This window comes from Abrus precatorius, unplaced genomic scaffold (genome assembly GCF_003935025.1).
Source record: "Abrus precatorius isolate BTA unplaced genomic scaffold, Abrus_2018 Scaffold9, whole genome shotgun sequence".
In the NCBI taxonomy this organism is placed as follows: Eukaryota; Viridiplantae; Streptophyta; class Magnoliopsida; order Fabales; family Fabaceae; genus Abrus; species Abrus precatorius.
This window is the reverse complement of record NW_020874439.1, coordinates 28688877-28705014: the sequence shown is the minus strand read 5'-3', so window position 1 is coordinate 28705014 and position 16138 is coordinate 28688877. Positions and strand designations below refer to the sequence as shown.

Below are 16138 nucleotides of genomic sequence, written 5' to 3'. Positions count from 1 at the left end.
AGGAGAGGGAAAGAAAAATAAAAATCAAAAATTAAAAAAATCCGCTGGGAAAGCGTCACACACTTCGCGTGTTGGTCTGTTTCCACTCCTCTCCTCTCTCTCTCTCTCTCTCTCTCTCTCTCTATTTTTCTATCTCTTTTGTCGCCGGAACCCTAATTCGATCCACCGGACTTCGAATTCACCGGTGAGACACTGGCTTCCGGCGAGGTTTCATTGACCTTGTTGGTTTTCTTATACTTTTTTCTTCGAAGTTTAGTTAGTTGATTTAGGTTACCCTCACAAAGCCTGAATTGTTGATGCAGTAGATGACTGTACGATTGTGGAATAGGTGAGATCAAAGGGGCTGGATTTCCTCGCCGGATGGAGGGAGGTAGCGTCTTTAGACTTTCTTCTTCTGGTACTGTTCATGTCCAACTTTTTTTTTTTTTGGGTGATATAGGGTGCTCGTTCTCGTTTTTTGTTGTTCTGATTGGGCTTGCTTTTCTTTGTAGTGTTGAATTTTTCGTTCTTTTCTTCTGATTAGGGTGGTTTGCTTTGAGATATATTTCCGCTGTTGTTTGGATTTTTTTTTTTTTGCTTGGAAATCGTGAGTTTTTTTTTTCTCACTGTTCGGTCTGCCTGGTTGGTGCTGAGAAGAATTGTTCTATATCTGCTTTTGATCCAACAAAGAAGGTGGTCAATCTATGAAAACTATTTTGGAAGGTTTTTAAGGAAGCCTTGTTAAGGAATATGACTGCTCCATCCATTGGGAAGGTTGGCGCTGTGTGTGACTGGAAGTGTAAACTGACCGTGTCACTGGTAAAGTGGACATCCTGTATCCATTTTTCAACCTGGTGTCTTTTCAATAAGAAATATGATATTGGTTACAAAACTTTTTACGAGATTGGTTATGAATTCAGGCATGATATCTGTCAAACAGTTACCTTATTTTAATTCTCATTTATTTATTATATTTTGGTTGATAAAAATGAGAAAGTTATACAAGCTAATGGGAGCAAATTCCGTGTAAAAATTATCATGACATATAGCAGTGCTGTTTTAATAAAACGGCTTGATTTGAAGAAGCCAACCTAGTGCTATAGTGGCAGTATGCAGAAGAAATTTTCTTACTCCATGATGATTGTGTTAATTATCTGTGTAGTGAACGAATGGAAACCACATGGATGGCTTCAATTAGTTGTATTGTATTTATTATGTACATCTTCTTACCACATTATACTATTCAAAACAGCATTCCCAGATCAGTACAAAGTCTCTAAACCAGAGAGGCATCAAGCTGTTTGCCACTGCTCTTCCCTCTCTATGTGCAGTGCCTTTTTAATTGTATTAGTTATAGATTAGATAGATTCATAAATATTAATCCATAATGACTCAAGGTATTTTGTATATGAATGTGTTTTCTGGTTTTTCATTATTCAAATATTTTAGGCAATTCTTGAATTGAGTCAATATTTTAAATTATTTAATCGCCAAATGTTTAATGCTGAAGTTGTTTTCTGCTTTGGCTTATTTGGGGTTATGTGTTACCCTGCTTTGTGTAGGGTGGCTGTTCCTAAGTAATCAATCGCAGCTGGAGTGGAGTTAGGTGGGTGGAGTTTTCCAGCTCCCAGATGCTTGTGGTGGAGTGTTTTAGTATAATGGTGGGGTGCACCTCAATTTTGGCCCTTCAGACATGGGTGGTGTATAAAGCAGTTGCCATTAGGGTTTCTGGTCTAGATCTGGGTGGGCCAAGGTCACTTTAGCCTGTAGATCTTGATCAAATAACCCATAGTGCATCCAGCCAGGACTGGAAATTCCATTTATATTTAATTGTAGCTTGTCGAGGAAGTTCTCTTTCTGTTTTGTTTTAGACAGGAGGTGCAGAGTTAGGTTTCTTATGCTCAAATTTGAACTTTTTCTTTAAGAAAACTTTTTTAGTTCTAGATAATAGGAAATCACTGTTCTTTTTCTCTAGTAATTGGCATTACTGTCCTTTTTACTTTCTTTACTTGTTTGGTTAAGTTTTCAAGACTTGTTATTGCTACTTTAATTCTTTAAGTAACTTGGGCAAATGTGAATGATGGATTTTTTTCTTGAATTTTGAATATTGAAATTTTTCTTATGGTACGTAGTTTTAAAACTATTAACAAGCAATATTAATTTTGTGTGTTTAAACAACATTATTGTGTTGTTTGATTCATGGTAATAAAAATCAGGATTCGAATTGTAAAATTGTGGATTTTAAGATTTAGGAAGGCTTTAGCGATTCAAATCACAAGTAGAATTGTGGGATGCTGAAATTGCTGTAAAATCTGGATTTAAGCATAAATTCCCTTAAATCATGGGATTCACTTCGATGCTGAAAGCCCAGATTTTGGATCTGGATTTGTGACATGGTTGAAAATAAATCCAAAAAGCTTATAAACCCTAACTGCACTTAGATGCCTCTTTCTTTTCTGTTCTTTTTCAAACGTAATCTAACTCAAGCAGACCTGGCTTCCCTAGTCGGAGATTCCCTTTGAACCCTAGATGCCATTATCAACCTCCAGCAGTCTGAGCCTTGTACTACTTAGTCTGCAACTAAGCATTGTGTGTCTGCTTTAGACGCCACTATTCTCTGTTATACTGCTGCCTGTTCTCATATTGTTGTATACCCTTCTTTGTTTTTGTGTTGGAATTAAAATGGCTTCTAAAGGGGCTGCTGGTGGTGGTGGTACTAGGTTGTGGCTAGCTCCGCTGCGGCTGGCTCTTCAACTGGGTTGTCAAGTTTTTCAGTATTTTATGGCTTATGCATGACATTCTTATGGAATATGGATTATGATTCATGAGTGCTGTTTTATTTAAGTGTTTTTAGTGATTTAAGTTTTTCCTCCTAATTTATACTATTTCATGTGCATATGTATGAATTTATATGCACATAATACATATATATGAATATATCATAATAGTCAATCTCAAACAGCAGCGTGGAGTGGTTGACTCCAAAAACACTATAGCAGCATAGCAGGTAGCAGGATGACCACTATTATGAAGTTTAAGTATACCTAATATGAAATTAATATCCAAAACAGAGTAGGAAAATAAATAGAGAGAAAGAAATAAAAAACAGAGAAGGAAATAAGAAAACAGAGAATTAGTCACTAGAAAATGTGCAAGTTCAACAGATGTTTTGTCAGAGATAAAGAAGATGAACTAAAAATGTCAGGGTCATGTCAGAAGTTTTGCCGGAGTTGAAGTAGACAACTAGAGATGATGACGATGACTTGAAAACATCTAAGTCACGTTGGAAGCTTCGCCAGAGATAAAGAAGATAATCGGTCAAAAGCCTCGCTAGAGATGGAGGACACTAGAAGCAAGAGAATGTTGTAGAGAACGAAGATGGGGAAGAATGAACCAGAGAGAACTGAGAGGAGAAATGAGAATGAAAACTTAGGGCTCACAAGGAAAAAGAAAATATCAGAAATGTAAAAGGGGGAAAAAATCCCAAGATTACCCCTATATAAAGTCGTCCAATGTTAAGAAAGGGAGGGCAAAGTTGGGTTTTGGCCAGGGATGAAATAGTGGCTGCTATGGCTGTGATTCTCCCGTGATTTGGCTGCTATTTGTGGTGCGATGGCCACTCCACTGAAATGCAATGCTACAAGCTCCTGATAGCGGTGACCTACTGTTTTGCTCCACTCCTCCGCGATAGTGGCCATTATAGCTGCTATTGACTACTATGGAATATTTATGCATATATGTGTATGTGTGCATGGATTTTGTAAAATCTTATAAATCAATTTAAGATTTTCAATCCCCTTTCTGATTCAAGGTAAAATTCCAATTTTAACTACCTTGGTTTGATCCATGTAGCATATTGTACCTACTGAGAAAAGACTTGGTTGTTGTTGTGGCACATGATTTTAAAACTGATAAGAATATCAATTTTTGGGATGTTTTACACATTTTCAATTTTTTCATTCTAGCTGCTATTATCTTTGTGGTAGCAGCCACTCCATGATCTTTTATGCTCCTGCAGTGCTTTTTTTGGGGGAGGGGGTACGCCTTTTGCATGAACTACTTTAGGTTGTTCATTATTCTAAATTCAAAAAAATAGTTTTTATTTCTTTGTATTTGTGTTTGTTTGCTGATGCATGGCCATCTGATGTGTACGTCTGTGTGGTGGTTCTTATGTACACTGTCTACCTCTGCTTGTGAATTTGTTTGTTTGTGCATGTGTATCAATTTATGAATATATTTATGTTGAATTTAAGAACAGTTGTCTAGTTATTTGATTTATTTCTCTTATTTTGATGTGCTTATTTGTTTTAGGGATACACCCATGGATTATGATGACAGTGATTTTCAAAGCCAGAATCTCCATTTAGCTGGTGAAGGGAGCACAAAATTTCCTCCATATGCTCTCTCTAAGTTTGATTTTGATGAAAGCCTTCAAGGGCATTTAAGATTTGATAGTTTGGTTGAAACTGAAGTTTTCCTTGGTATTGAAAGTAACGAAGATAACCAGTGGATTGACGTGTATTCCCGGGGGACTAGTGGCATAGAGTTCAGTTCAACTGCAGCTGAATCCTGCTCTATATTGAGGGCTAATAATGTTTGGTCTGAGGCCACTTCCTCAGAATCTGTTGAAATGCTATTAAAATCTGTTGGACAGGAGGAATTTATCCCTAGAGAAACTGTTATACAGGAATCTGATGCCTGTGATGAACTGGCATGCTTAGCTAAGCAAATGGAGTCCAATCCAAAACCTGATGATAAAAATGAATTTAAAGGTAATGATACTGATTTACAGCCCCCAGGCTATATCCATGAAAACTTGTCTGTATTAAAGGAGGATGTAGAAAGGGAACCGTCTCTGGCTGGAGTTTCCCAAGGTGAATTATCCATTGATGGAAGTTTAAGAAATGTGCAACCACATGATATGCATGGTAATATTGACTTGCCTGTGTGTAGGGAGGTTCTCTTTACTGATGGCAAAAGTAATGATACAGATCAAAGTAAAGTTGAGAATAAGGCTGATGGTTCTCTCGAAGAAAAAACTCAAGAGGGTTCATCTGCTTCTGGCATAAAGACTAGTATTACTTCAACTTCTGCACAAAATATCTCTTCCACTTGTGATGACTTAAATATTCAAAATTTGCAAGATCAAGTAATTGGAATGGGTGATGATGAGAAAAAATCTTTACAAATACCAGCTAATGAGCAAGATTTGGATTCTTCTGCAATTAACAAAGATTCTAATGTTGACAATCAAACTTTGGACGTAGATGCAGTTGAGGGTGAAGTGCATCATTCTGATAAACCTCCGTGTTCAATCCCCATAGAAGAAGCATTGGAAAGTGGCAATGTAGTTGAAGGCCTAGAGACTGCTGGAAGTAGTTTAGAGGGCTCCATGAGCATGGTATCTGATGATATTTCTGACTTGCAGAAAGCAGAAAGATGCAATGACGATACATGTTTCAGTAATTTGACTCAGGGCAATGCAAAGGAAGATGCTTTGGTGGGTAATCAATCTGCACCAATTACAAGTGACTCACCAAGGGTTGCTATTAAAAATGATTCCAGTTCTGAGGGGCATGTAGTAGAGGTCAGCAATTCCGATTGTAATACATGTTCTAATTTTCAGCAGAATGTGGTTACTGTTGAGAAGACATATAGTGAGAGCAGTGTTGCTAAGGAAAAGGAGTTATTGAACATTGGTAACCAGATGGATACAGAGGTTTTCTTAAGTAAGTCAGAGCCATCTATGTTTGCTTTGGGGGATAAAAATACTTCTACTGTTAGTAAGGGAAATAGTGATAGCGAAGTAGGAGATTTTTCTAGTTTAGGTGCAGTGGCTTCCACAAAATCTTGTATTTTGGGTGAGGCAACTCAATTGTGTGAAAACAGTGATCATGACAAGCAGGGTGAAAATGAAAACTTTTGTCAAGAGGTTTCTGTCATTGACCAGGAGAATAAAAAGGTCCCTTTTGATTCTTGCCTAATGCATTGTGATGTGGACCAATCCCATCTTGTTGATACAGGAGTTAGTTCTTCATCTATTAATGCTGGTACAACGGAAATTTCGATGACAACTCCCCCAGTATCAGTTGATGGCATGCCTGTCAATAATTCAGGTACGTTATATAATTTAAGAAAATAAAGTTGATTCAATATATTATAAGGATAGGATCTAACTCATTATAGGTTTAACTGTTTAACAAGGTTCCTTTTCATCTTACTTTTCAGCTTCACAATGTATATCAGAAAATATTAGTTCAACATCCTGTGAGATAGTGAATGTTCCGCCTGCGCCTAGCAGAGTTGGGTCCACACATGAAGTTGCAGATCACTATGAAGTTCAAGGAGTGATGCTTGTTGGGTCTGCTTCTATTGTTGAAAAGGAAGACTCTAAAGCTAAAATAGTAGATGAAGCAAGCATGTCTCTTCCTGTTGGGTCTTCTGAACAGGAAACTGCTCCTTGTCCTGTAACTGGAACTCAAAAACTAGATTTTTCTGTTGCGTCTAGGCAACTGTTGGATGAGACCTTAAGCAGTTGTGTGATTACTGCTACTGAGAAGATTGATGAACCTCAAGAAACACTAAGTGATAAGGTTCATCAAGAATGCACAAAAGAGGATGGTGTATCTGCTGTTCTGTGGGAATCAGTTGAGAAACAGGTTGATGAAGTTGCAGTTTCTTTTACTGAGGATGACAAGGAGGCAACACAAGAGAACCATGACAAGTCATCCTCAAAAATATCAGGTATTCTTTAATCTAGTCTTGTCCATTTTTGTGATTCCTTTCGAATTCCGTGGTTTGTTATATAAGATTTATGTGTCCATTCTAGAGCATGGGAAAAAACTATTACATGATATATTACTCTAATTATGCAAATTTCTCTTCTTTCCTCTAATTAAATGATTTTAGTAAATTTTCGCTTATGTACTCATTTTTGTGACTGTTGATTATGCTATATAACTTTTAGGAAAGCATTGTCATTATGTATCAATTCATGAAATATTATGTCAATAGAGTTTCATTATTCTTTAAAGTGTTTATTGTTACAATATAAGAAATTTCATTCCTGTGTTTGTTCTGTCCTTTTGTTAATTTTAGTACTCTTAATGAGGCTTTTGCAAAATAATTATCAGTTTTTTTTTAGGATGCTTGACTATTCTGTTTAAAAAAGTGGCTTTGTGGTTTCTCAGACGTCAAACTAATTGTACACTGTGAAATACCTAGTCGTCGTGTCTGTGGAAGATTTTTACTGCACCACTCAGAAAATTACTAGTGTACCCTTGTTTTGGCTTCATTGTGGATTGAATCTCTGGTTTGACTATTGCTCTAATAATCAACTTGGGCTTATAGGACTTGTCCCTTTTTTTCCCATAAGAAACTAGAAAGCAATACATGTGTATGTATGGTTAAGATGAAAACGATGGGGGTAAGGGAAAATGGAGTTTTAGATCAAGGGAGAAGAGAAAATGAAGTTTAATAATTTAGTAGTATTTATATATGATATCCTGATAGATTTTTCTGTAACTGCTATTAGTTTATTGAAAAAAAGCTTTTGACTGAACTGAGAACTGCTCGGAACCAAAAGTGAAAACAAAAAACTATCTTTCTGTGCTATATTGTTCCCTCCTTTTTCCTTTACCAACAATAGGAAAAAAGTATGAAAGGCGTCAAGTGGTTGAGTTGTTCTACCCATATAATATATAATCAATATTACATCAGCCTTTAAATTTAAAAAATGGAATTCCAAACTAGTACAGTTTAGAATTTGCTGAGCGGAATATATGATCCTGGGCCAACAAACACAAGATTGATTATATGGGCAGTTAGAACTTGGAAGTGCTCTTTAATTTTCAAAATAATTTATATAATAGACAATGCTCATTCAAAAATGTTTTGTGTTGTGAACTTATGATGTCCCCTCATCTCAAAAACTGGGAACTTCAAATCCCTTTGCGTATGAACTATGAAGGAGGGTTCTTGAAATGAAGGCCTTCAATGAAGCATCCTTCCAAATGCAAAATCAGAGCAGAGCCGCTGTTGGTAAAGAATGAGAAGGAATGATGTACAAAAGAGGGATGAACATAAGAGATGACTCTTCCAAGATTATCAGTCACTACAAAAATAGCAAAAACCTGTTCCCACAGGTTTGGATTGACTACATGGATCAAACTCACAAGTCACATGAGTATCGTTTGTGCCAGTCTTCTCAGAATGTTCATCCTGACGATCGTTTTCTCTCTTAATCACCCTATCCCTGTTTGTCGTGTGTGTGTTCCGCTTACTTAATGGTCTCTGCCTATTGCATTTGGTGGCATTCTCTTTGTTTTTACTTGTCTAATTTTTCAAATTACATTTGTTCTGCCGTGTTTATTCTTGTTTCTGCATAGTAGTGAACCTCTGGTGAATACAGGAAAATGTTTAGCAATTTTTTACTGCTTGTCCTGTCTTGTTTTAGAATTAACCAATCTTATGGTGGTAGAACTGTCAAATGTAGCATGTACAAATTACATCTTAGTTGTTGTATAATTGTACATTGCATCTCCTGTTCTGTCTGTTAACATTATTCAAGTGATTCCACACCTAGTAGAAGATGAATTAATTTTGTATTTGACGTTTTATTTGCAAATGAAGGTTCCAAATCTTCTTTACCTGATTCTCACACCGAGTTGCATGAAACTGGAAGCAGTCATGCCAATCATACTGATAATACTTGTGATACCTCTATTATAATTGGAAACCCTCCTGAAACTGAAAAGGATGTGAATCTAGTTAAGGCTTCTGCTAATCCGAATCCTCCTGTTTCTGAGTGCAAAAATAAGGATGTGTCAAACATGTCTACTGATCATGATCCTAAGGGGAATGATGCATCTAAAGATGAGAGAAGCTTAACTCTTGAGGTAAATCCTGTGGCAAATTCGTCCAAAACTGATGTTTCAGAAAAGACTACAAAAGGAAGAAATGCTGGTAAGCGGCAACAAGATCATGTTACTATAGTCGACAAAGCTTCAACGGTAATTCTTGTTGCAGTTCATAATCTAAATCTTAATGCACTATTATCTGAACGTTGTTCTCTGTATTGTTTATATCATGATTAGTTTCCCTGATATGCATGGTGGTTTTTTGAAACTTGGAAGATTTATTTGTAAGATATATATACACCAGCTAAAGATATACTCATTTTTATACCGTTTAATAACTTTTTGTTGGATTATCATAAATTGAACCATTAAGTTAAAATTTCCAGTCACATAGCTCGTATTTGACACCTTATTCATATATATCAAAATTATTGTAATATATACTTTTGAAATATATGAAGATAAAGATCCTTTGATAACAATCATATATATATATTCAATTTTGACAAAATTTGACACAAATAATCTAGGTAAATATAACTGTAATTCAACGGTTGGATTGATAAAAATTGTTTTCAATATCAAGTTATTAAATGTGTAAGAGTGATGTAATTTAATCCCTCCTCTATATATATATCATTATGCAGTGATCTAATGCACTCATTTTATTATTTTTTTTCTCATACTTTTCCTTATTATTGAAGGTTGTAGAGGATTTTCCACTGGTTTCTGCACTAGGTACTCCCAAAACCAAAGTAGCAGGAAATATCTCACTTGGGAGTCCACAAATATCTGATGGTGACACAACACGTAATGTTACTCAAGGTACACCTGAACGCAAAACTAGGCGAGCATCTAACAAGACATCTGGGAAGGAATCATCTAGAAAGGGAAATAAAGGAAAAACTTCAGCGAGACAGTCAGAAAGAGGGGATAGATCAACTGCTGTGTCTCTGAGCCCATCACCTTGTTTCCAGCTGATGCAATCCAACGAGGTGCAGCAGTATGGGCATGTTGATTCTGTCTCTAAAATGCCATTTGCTATTTTAAATGCTTCAACATCTAGCCTTCCTGATTTGAACTCTTCTGCTTCTCTACCTGTTCTTTTTCAACAGCCTTTCATGGATATTCAACAAGTACAATTGCGTGCACAGATCTTTGTCTATGGAGCTTTGATGTGAGTTTGTTAGCTATGCTGTATTTTGTTCATTGTTATGGATGTTACATAGATGTGATGTGCACATGTGCTTGTGAAGTGTTTCTTCATCCATTCCCACCACACTTATTCCTCACTTGACTTTACCAATTCCTCATAGTTAATTTAAAAATGGCAATCCAGTTTTATTGCTAGGATTTAAGATTTAATTGATGCATTGAACCTTTAACCTGACCTATTTTCTGCTTGTTCAATCAATATCATATCTTAAGCTAAGGGAAAGGTTGGACAAGTGTACCTTCATGAGATAGTAATTTACTAAGGCAGCTTGATATGATCTATACTGTTGGGTATGATAATCATTTTGTGCCAATTAATTATCTTATTGTTTTTGATTGTTGCTGCAGTCAAGGCACAGTACCTGATGAGGCATATATGATATCAGCTTTTGGGGGCCCAGGTTTTTTAAACCATGTTCCCTTTGCACATTTTTTTCTCTTATTTGTTTGTAATGAAGTGTTGAGTTCCTAATTATTGTGTTTTTAGATGGTGGAAGGAGCATTTGGCAGAGTGCTTGGTCTTCCTGCGTGGAAAGGCAGCATGGTAATAAAGCTCATCCCATTAACTCAGAAACTCCAGTGCAATCACGATCTGGTATCCTTTATGATATTTATTTTGATTTTATTTTCTTTTTTCACTCTGGTTTGATTGTGTAACTATTGAGAATTGAGATCTGCAGGTCCTAGAACTGCTGATTTGGCAGTAAAGCAAAATGCACTTCAAGGAAAAGGCATCCCTTCACCTCTTGGCCTAGTCAGTAGCAAGGCTACTCCAACAATTGCAAACCCTTTAATACCCCTTTCATCTCCCCTTTGGAGTCTACCTACTCCCTGTGATTCCCTTCAACCTAGTGCCCTTGCAAGAGGTTCTGTTGTGGATTATCCACAGGCACTTACATCTTTGCATCCTTATCAAACTCCACCTCTGAGAAACTTTCTTGGACATAACACAGCTTGGATGTCCCAAGCTCCCCTTCGTGGACCATGGACTCCTACTCCTGCACATGATAACAACAGTTCCCATCTTTCTGCATCAGCTTCCACTGATACAATTAAGTTAAGTTCGGTCAAAGGATCTGCTGTGCCTCCTTCCTCTAGCATAAAAAATGTTCTGCCTGGTCAGCCAACTTCTAGTACAGGTCTACAAAGTGTATTTGTAGCAACTTCCCCTCTGCTTGATACCAACAATGTGACTGTATCACATGCTCAGCATTCTACAGATCCAAAGCCCAAAAAAAGGAAAAAGGTTGTAGTGTCTGAGGATCCTGGCCAGAAGGCTATGCATTTGCAGTCTCAAGTAGTGCCAACTCCTGTTGTAAGCAGCCATATACCTACTGCTGTTGCTACTGCAATCCCTGTTGGGAGTGTGCCCATAACTACTGTTGAAAAATCAATTGTCTCTGTAACTCCTCTATCTTTTGCTGATCACCTCAAAAGTGACTGGAATATTGAGAAGAGGATTATGTCAGATGAGTCTCTTATGAAAATTAAAGAGGCGAGTGTAAATGCGGAGGAAGCTTTTGCTCTTTCTGCTGCTGCTGTGAATCATAGCCTGGAGATATGGAAACAGTTGGATAAGCAGAAAAATTCTGGATTGGTCTCAGATATTGAGGCAAAATTAGCTTCTGCAGCAGTTGCAGCTGCAGCAGCTGCTGCTGTTTCAAAGGCAGCGGCTGCTGCTGCCAATGTAGCATCAAATGCTGCATTGCAGGCAAAACTGATGGCTGATGAAGCATTGGTCTCAAAAGGTTATGAGAGTTCTTACCAAATTTCTCATTCAGAGGGTATTAGTAACTTGGGAAATGCAACCCCTGCCTCCATCTTGAAGGGTATTATTGGAACAAATAGCTCTAGTTCTATTATTGGTGCTGCAAAGGAGGCTGCAAGAAGGAGAGTGGAAGCTGCATCAGCTGCCAGAAAACGAGCTGAAAATATGGATGCTATTGTTAAGGCTGCTGAGCTGGCGGCAGAAGCTGTATCACAGGCTGGAAAGATTGTAACTATGGGTGATCCTTTGGCATTAAATGACTTAGTAGAATCTGGTCCAGGCGGTTGTTGGAAATCAGCCCCCGAGTCTTCTCATCAAGTTGAAATATTGAAAGACATGACCAGTGGTCTGGTGAATATAGACAATGTTGGAGACAGACCGGAAACCTCTCATACATCTAATAGAGATATTTCATCTGATGAAATGCGGAGGAAGATTGCTGCAAGTGAGAAATCACCTTTTCATATACATGATGAAATCTCTCAGGACCATATGAGATCCATTGGTATTTCTCCAATTAATAATGTCAGTGAAAAGAGTTCGAAAGGACCAAAGGGCCGCAAGGTTTCTGATTTAGTCAATTCCATTGATGTGCTTCCTGAATCTGAGTCTGAAATACAGACTTCTTTTACTGTTGTTAATGGACTTGGAAATCGGGATGAAAATAACATCAAGGAGGGCTCACTTGTAGAGGTTGCTTTCATGATTTCTTTGTTTTTTTAAGTTGATTTGGTTAAAGTAGCTAGATTAATAACCATTTGCTCTCTTGATATCACAACAACTCTGATGATATGATCGGGTCATTGTTTATAATTAAAATTAGATGGATTTTTCCAATTTGGAACTGCTTTTAAATTATATATTTTCTTGGTTATCTGAAGCAATCATATGTATCAGGTTTTCAAAGACGGAGAAGGATTTAAAGCAGCATGGTACACAGCCAATATATTAAGTTTGAAGGATGGTAAAGCTTATGTATCCTACAGTGTGCTTGTAGACGATGAAGGTTGGTCAAGCTTATACATTTTCTTTTTGATGAGAATGAAATACCTTAACTACTTGACCTGTGAGACAGATTATATGAATTTCTTTTGCAACTTTTTTACCATTTGCAAGTGCCAAGATTGACTTGGGTTCATTGTGTGTACATTCTGGACTCTTAGAATTGAACATTGGAATGCAAAAGCTATTAAATCAGATCATATAAAACTGCATCTGATATTTTTCTGAAGGTGTTTGTCGTAGGTTTAATACATAAACATTTAATTGAGGATTAGAAAATTAATAAAATATCATTGTTTTCTAGGTGCAGGGCCTTTAAAGGAATGGGTTTCACTTGAAGTTGAAGAAGACCAACCTCCCAGAATACGTACTGCTCGTCCTCTGGCAGGTTTGCATAATGAAGGAACAAGGAAGAGACGAAGAGCAACTTTGATAGAATATACTTGGTCTGTTGGGGATAGGATTGATGCCTGGATACAGGAAAGGTGTGCTTATCTACAGTTTTAAATTATGATTATGGGATGGAAAGTGTTGTTTCATACTTGAATATAATAGTATGTTTTAAGAGGTATTTTTCTGTGACACTTTCTATTGCTTTCTTATAATGTTTTATTTGTTTGACACCACTCCAACGGAAAAGGGGGAAATAATTTATTTCCAACTTGCTTTTCTTTTCGATAAATGAAGAAACCAAATATGTTTGTTAGTAACTGTATTGTATTGTCTATTGAGTGCATCTAGTATTGGATGCTTTGGTTGTTGATACGGGAAAATTTCTATGGGTTCATTTATTGTAGTTCAGATGCAGATCAAGAAATTTGCCAAAGGGTATGAATTTTATTGTGCTGATAGGATTATTATGCTCAAAGCACAGTAACAATCGTTCTTGATATAGTCTTAAATTCAGAGTAACCACCATTTTGAGGAACTTTTTCAGATAACACCGATAGATACCATCTTTAATTACACATTTGGTTCCTTCAGGAGTAAGATATACACTAAAATTTTACAGATTCCACTGCCTTACAGAAACTTCAAAGCTGCCATGTTTGGCATTGAAGTATTATTGTTTTTATTACTGCAAATTTTTTGTGCTACGGCACCTTTTTTTAATCTATTTCCTATGTAGTTCTGTTCTATACATTACATCTATATTTCGCTGAGGAAGTTATTTCACATTTGATACTTTTGTTATCAGCTGGCAGGAAGGAGTTATTACAGATAAGAACAAGAGAGATAAAACAACATTAACTGTTCACTTCCCAGGTATGTACGTTATTTGATTTTACATAAATGTATATTGTGCTTATAGAACCAGCCTATTGGAAAGTCATAATCTATTTGGTTTATTGCAGCTAGTGGAGAAACATCAGTTGTCAGAGCTTGGCAGCTACGTCCATCCCTTATTTGGAAGGATGGAAAATGGATTGAGTCTCCCAAGGTTGGAGCAAATGAAAGTTCAACCCATGAGGTACTTTATTTGCAACCTCTGATGTTTTCACCTAATGCATGTCTTTACTCATTTATACAATTTGCTTGCAGGGTGATACCCCTCGTGAAAAACGACCTAAATTAGGTAGCCCTGCAGTAGAGGTAAAAGGGAAAGACAAGATTCCAAAAGGTACTGATGCTGTCAAGTCAGCTAATCCCAGTGAGTTGAGGATACTTGACTTGACTGAAAATGATAAGGTGTTCAATATTGGTAAGAACAGCAAGAATGAAAATAAAGCTGATGGTCATAGAATGGTGAGGACTGGTCTTCAAAAAGAAGGATCAAGAGTGATTTTCGGTGTTCCTAAACCTGGAAAGAAAAGGAAATTTATGGAAGTAAGCAAGCATTACGTTGCAGATGGGACAAGTAAGATCAAAGATGGAAATGATTCAGTTAAGCTTGCAAATTTTTTGATGCCTCAAGGTTCTGGATCGCGTGGGTGGAAAAATATTTCAAAAAATGATACGAAGGAGAAACTAGGAGCTGACTCCAAGCCCTCGAAGTCTGGAAAGCCACAGGGTGTTTTGGGTAGAGTGCTCCCATCAAAAGAAAACTCTTTATCAAACTCTCATGCCAATAATCTGATAAGTCGTACAGAAAGGATCAAGGATTCTGCAAGTCATTTTAAGAATGCATCTGGGAGTGAAAATCATTCGGAAAGAGCATCCTATTCTGGAAACAGTGGAGCTGGAGCTGGTCCAATCTTGTATTCATCACTTGCTTCTTCAACTGATTCTCATTCCACTAAAAAGACATCAACATCAAGGGCAAGTAAAGGAAAACTTGCCCCTGCTGGTGGAAGGTTGGGCAAAGTTGATGAGCTAAAAATTTTAAACGAAAATCCAGTGAAATCAACATCTGAAGTCACTGAGCCTCGGAGATCCAATCGCAGAATCCAGCCAACATCAAGAGTAAGAACATGGTCATTAACTGAAATTGATTGTTCTAGGTTGTGTCTAAATTTTCTCATCATCTTTTTGTCAAAAGTATAATCTGCCATTTCTATTCTCAGACCTGTAAAAAATGCATTTTTTATATTGTCTTCTGAGTCTGATGGGGTTTGACTTTGGGTTGACAGCTATTGGAAGGATTGCAGAGCTCTTTAATTATCTCAAAGATTCCTTCTGGTTCACATGAAAAGGGACAAAAAAACCAGAATCGTAATACTTCTAGGGGTGAGAATCTGTGCATATAACTCTTCGAGTGAGTCGCCTGCTTTTGTAGTAGCTTTGTGAATCTATGTTTTACATGTCAACCTTTTGACTGTAACAGGTAATAACCAGAGTTGATGGAGTAGTTGCATTGTGCCGATCAGTTGAATGACCGACGCACTCAGCATATATGTGTATATTTATTTACAGTAGGGAACATAGGAATGGAAATTCTTGTTTCCTTCGGTTTAGGCAAACTAGTTCTGTAGATGTTAATAGTGATTTTATCTTGTTTACAATATGATTTGATTTAATCCTGTAGGCTGTATATGGAATTTCCTCCTTGACTTGTTTATAGAGGTTTATTGATATGATCAAATGGCAACGTCATGTTCCTCTTCATTGGGTGTCGACTTGTACCTGTCTACCGTTCCACCTCCGTTGTCCTTTGTGACACTAATCTGTAGTAAGTTTAGGTTGACAAAATTTGGGGTTAATAAGAATAAAAATTCGGATGAACTTACTGAAATTCATCATGGCAGTCGAGATGATAAATTTAGAAGAATTGAAAACTTTGTCCATTGTGAGTTATTTATTGTTTGATAAATTAATTTATCATACGTGTCAGTCTACCCATCAACTTCCACTTTTGTTAATCATTGAAGTAATTTCC

At 36.9% G+C, this 16138-nt stretch overlaps 1 protein-coding gene across 15 annotated transcripts; it reads left to right on the top strand.

The window, feature by feature from the left end:
* Nucleotides 1-46: 46 nt before the first annotated feature.
* On the top strand, nucleotides 47-16094 carry LOC113850075. Of its 15 annotated transcripts, XM_027480425.1 has the most exons (17): nucleotides 59-184; nucleotides 303-397; nucleotides 4291-6095; nucleotides 6208-6723; nucleotides 8611-8990; nucleotides 9542-9832; nucleotides 9953-10014; nucleotides 10401-10453; nucleotides 10540-10647; nucleotides 10733-12513; nucleotides 12718-12826; nucleotides 13127-13307; nucleotides 14021-14088; nucleotides 14178-14293; nucleotides 14365-15225; nucleotides 15393-15489; nucleotides 15587-16094. In XM_027480425.1, the coding sequence occupies exons 3-17, from the start codon at nucleotides 4301-4303 to the stop codon at nucleotides 15601-15603; spliced, it is 6435 nt and encodes a 2144-aa protein (XP_027336226.1). In that variant the 5' UTR covers nucleotides 59-184; nucleotides 303-397; nucleotides 4291-4300; the 3' UTR covers nucleotides 15604-16094. The 15 variants fall into 15 exon arrangements, with proteins under 15 accessions (XP_027336225.1, XP_027336224.1, XP_027336226.1 ...); XM_027480424.1 differs by having other exon boundaries at nucleotides 47-184; nucleotides 306-397; nucleotides 15393-15863; XM_027480423.1 differs by having other exon boundaries at nucleotides 47-184; nucleotides 303-370; nucleotides 15393-15863.
* Nucleotides 16095-16138: the final 44 nt, after the last annotated feature.

Coding starts and splice junctions, on each gene's coding strand:
- LOC113850075 (XM_027480412.1), top strand. CDS start 4,301: ATGGATTATGATGACAGTGATTTTCAAAGCCAGAATCTCCATTTAGCT. Junction 10,015..10,400: donor TTTGTCTATGGAGCTTTGAT/GTGAGTTTGTTA, acceptor TTGTTGCTGCAG/TCAAGGCACAGTACCTGATG. Junction 14,089..14,177: donor ATTAACTGTTCACTTCCCAG/GTATGTACGTTA, acceptor GGTTTATTGCAG/CTAGTGGAGAAACATCAGTT.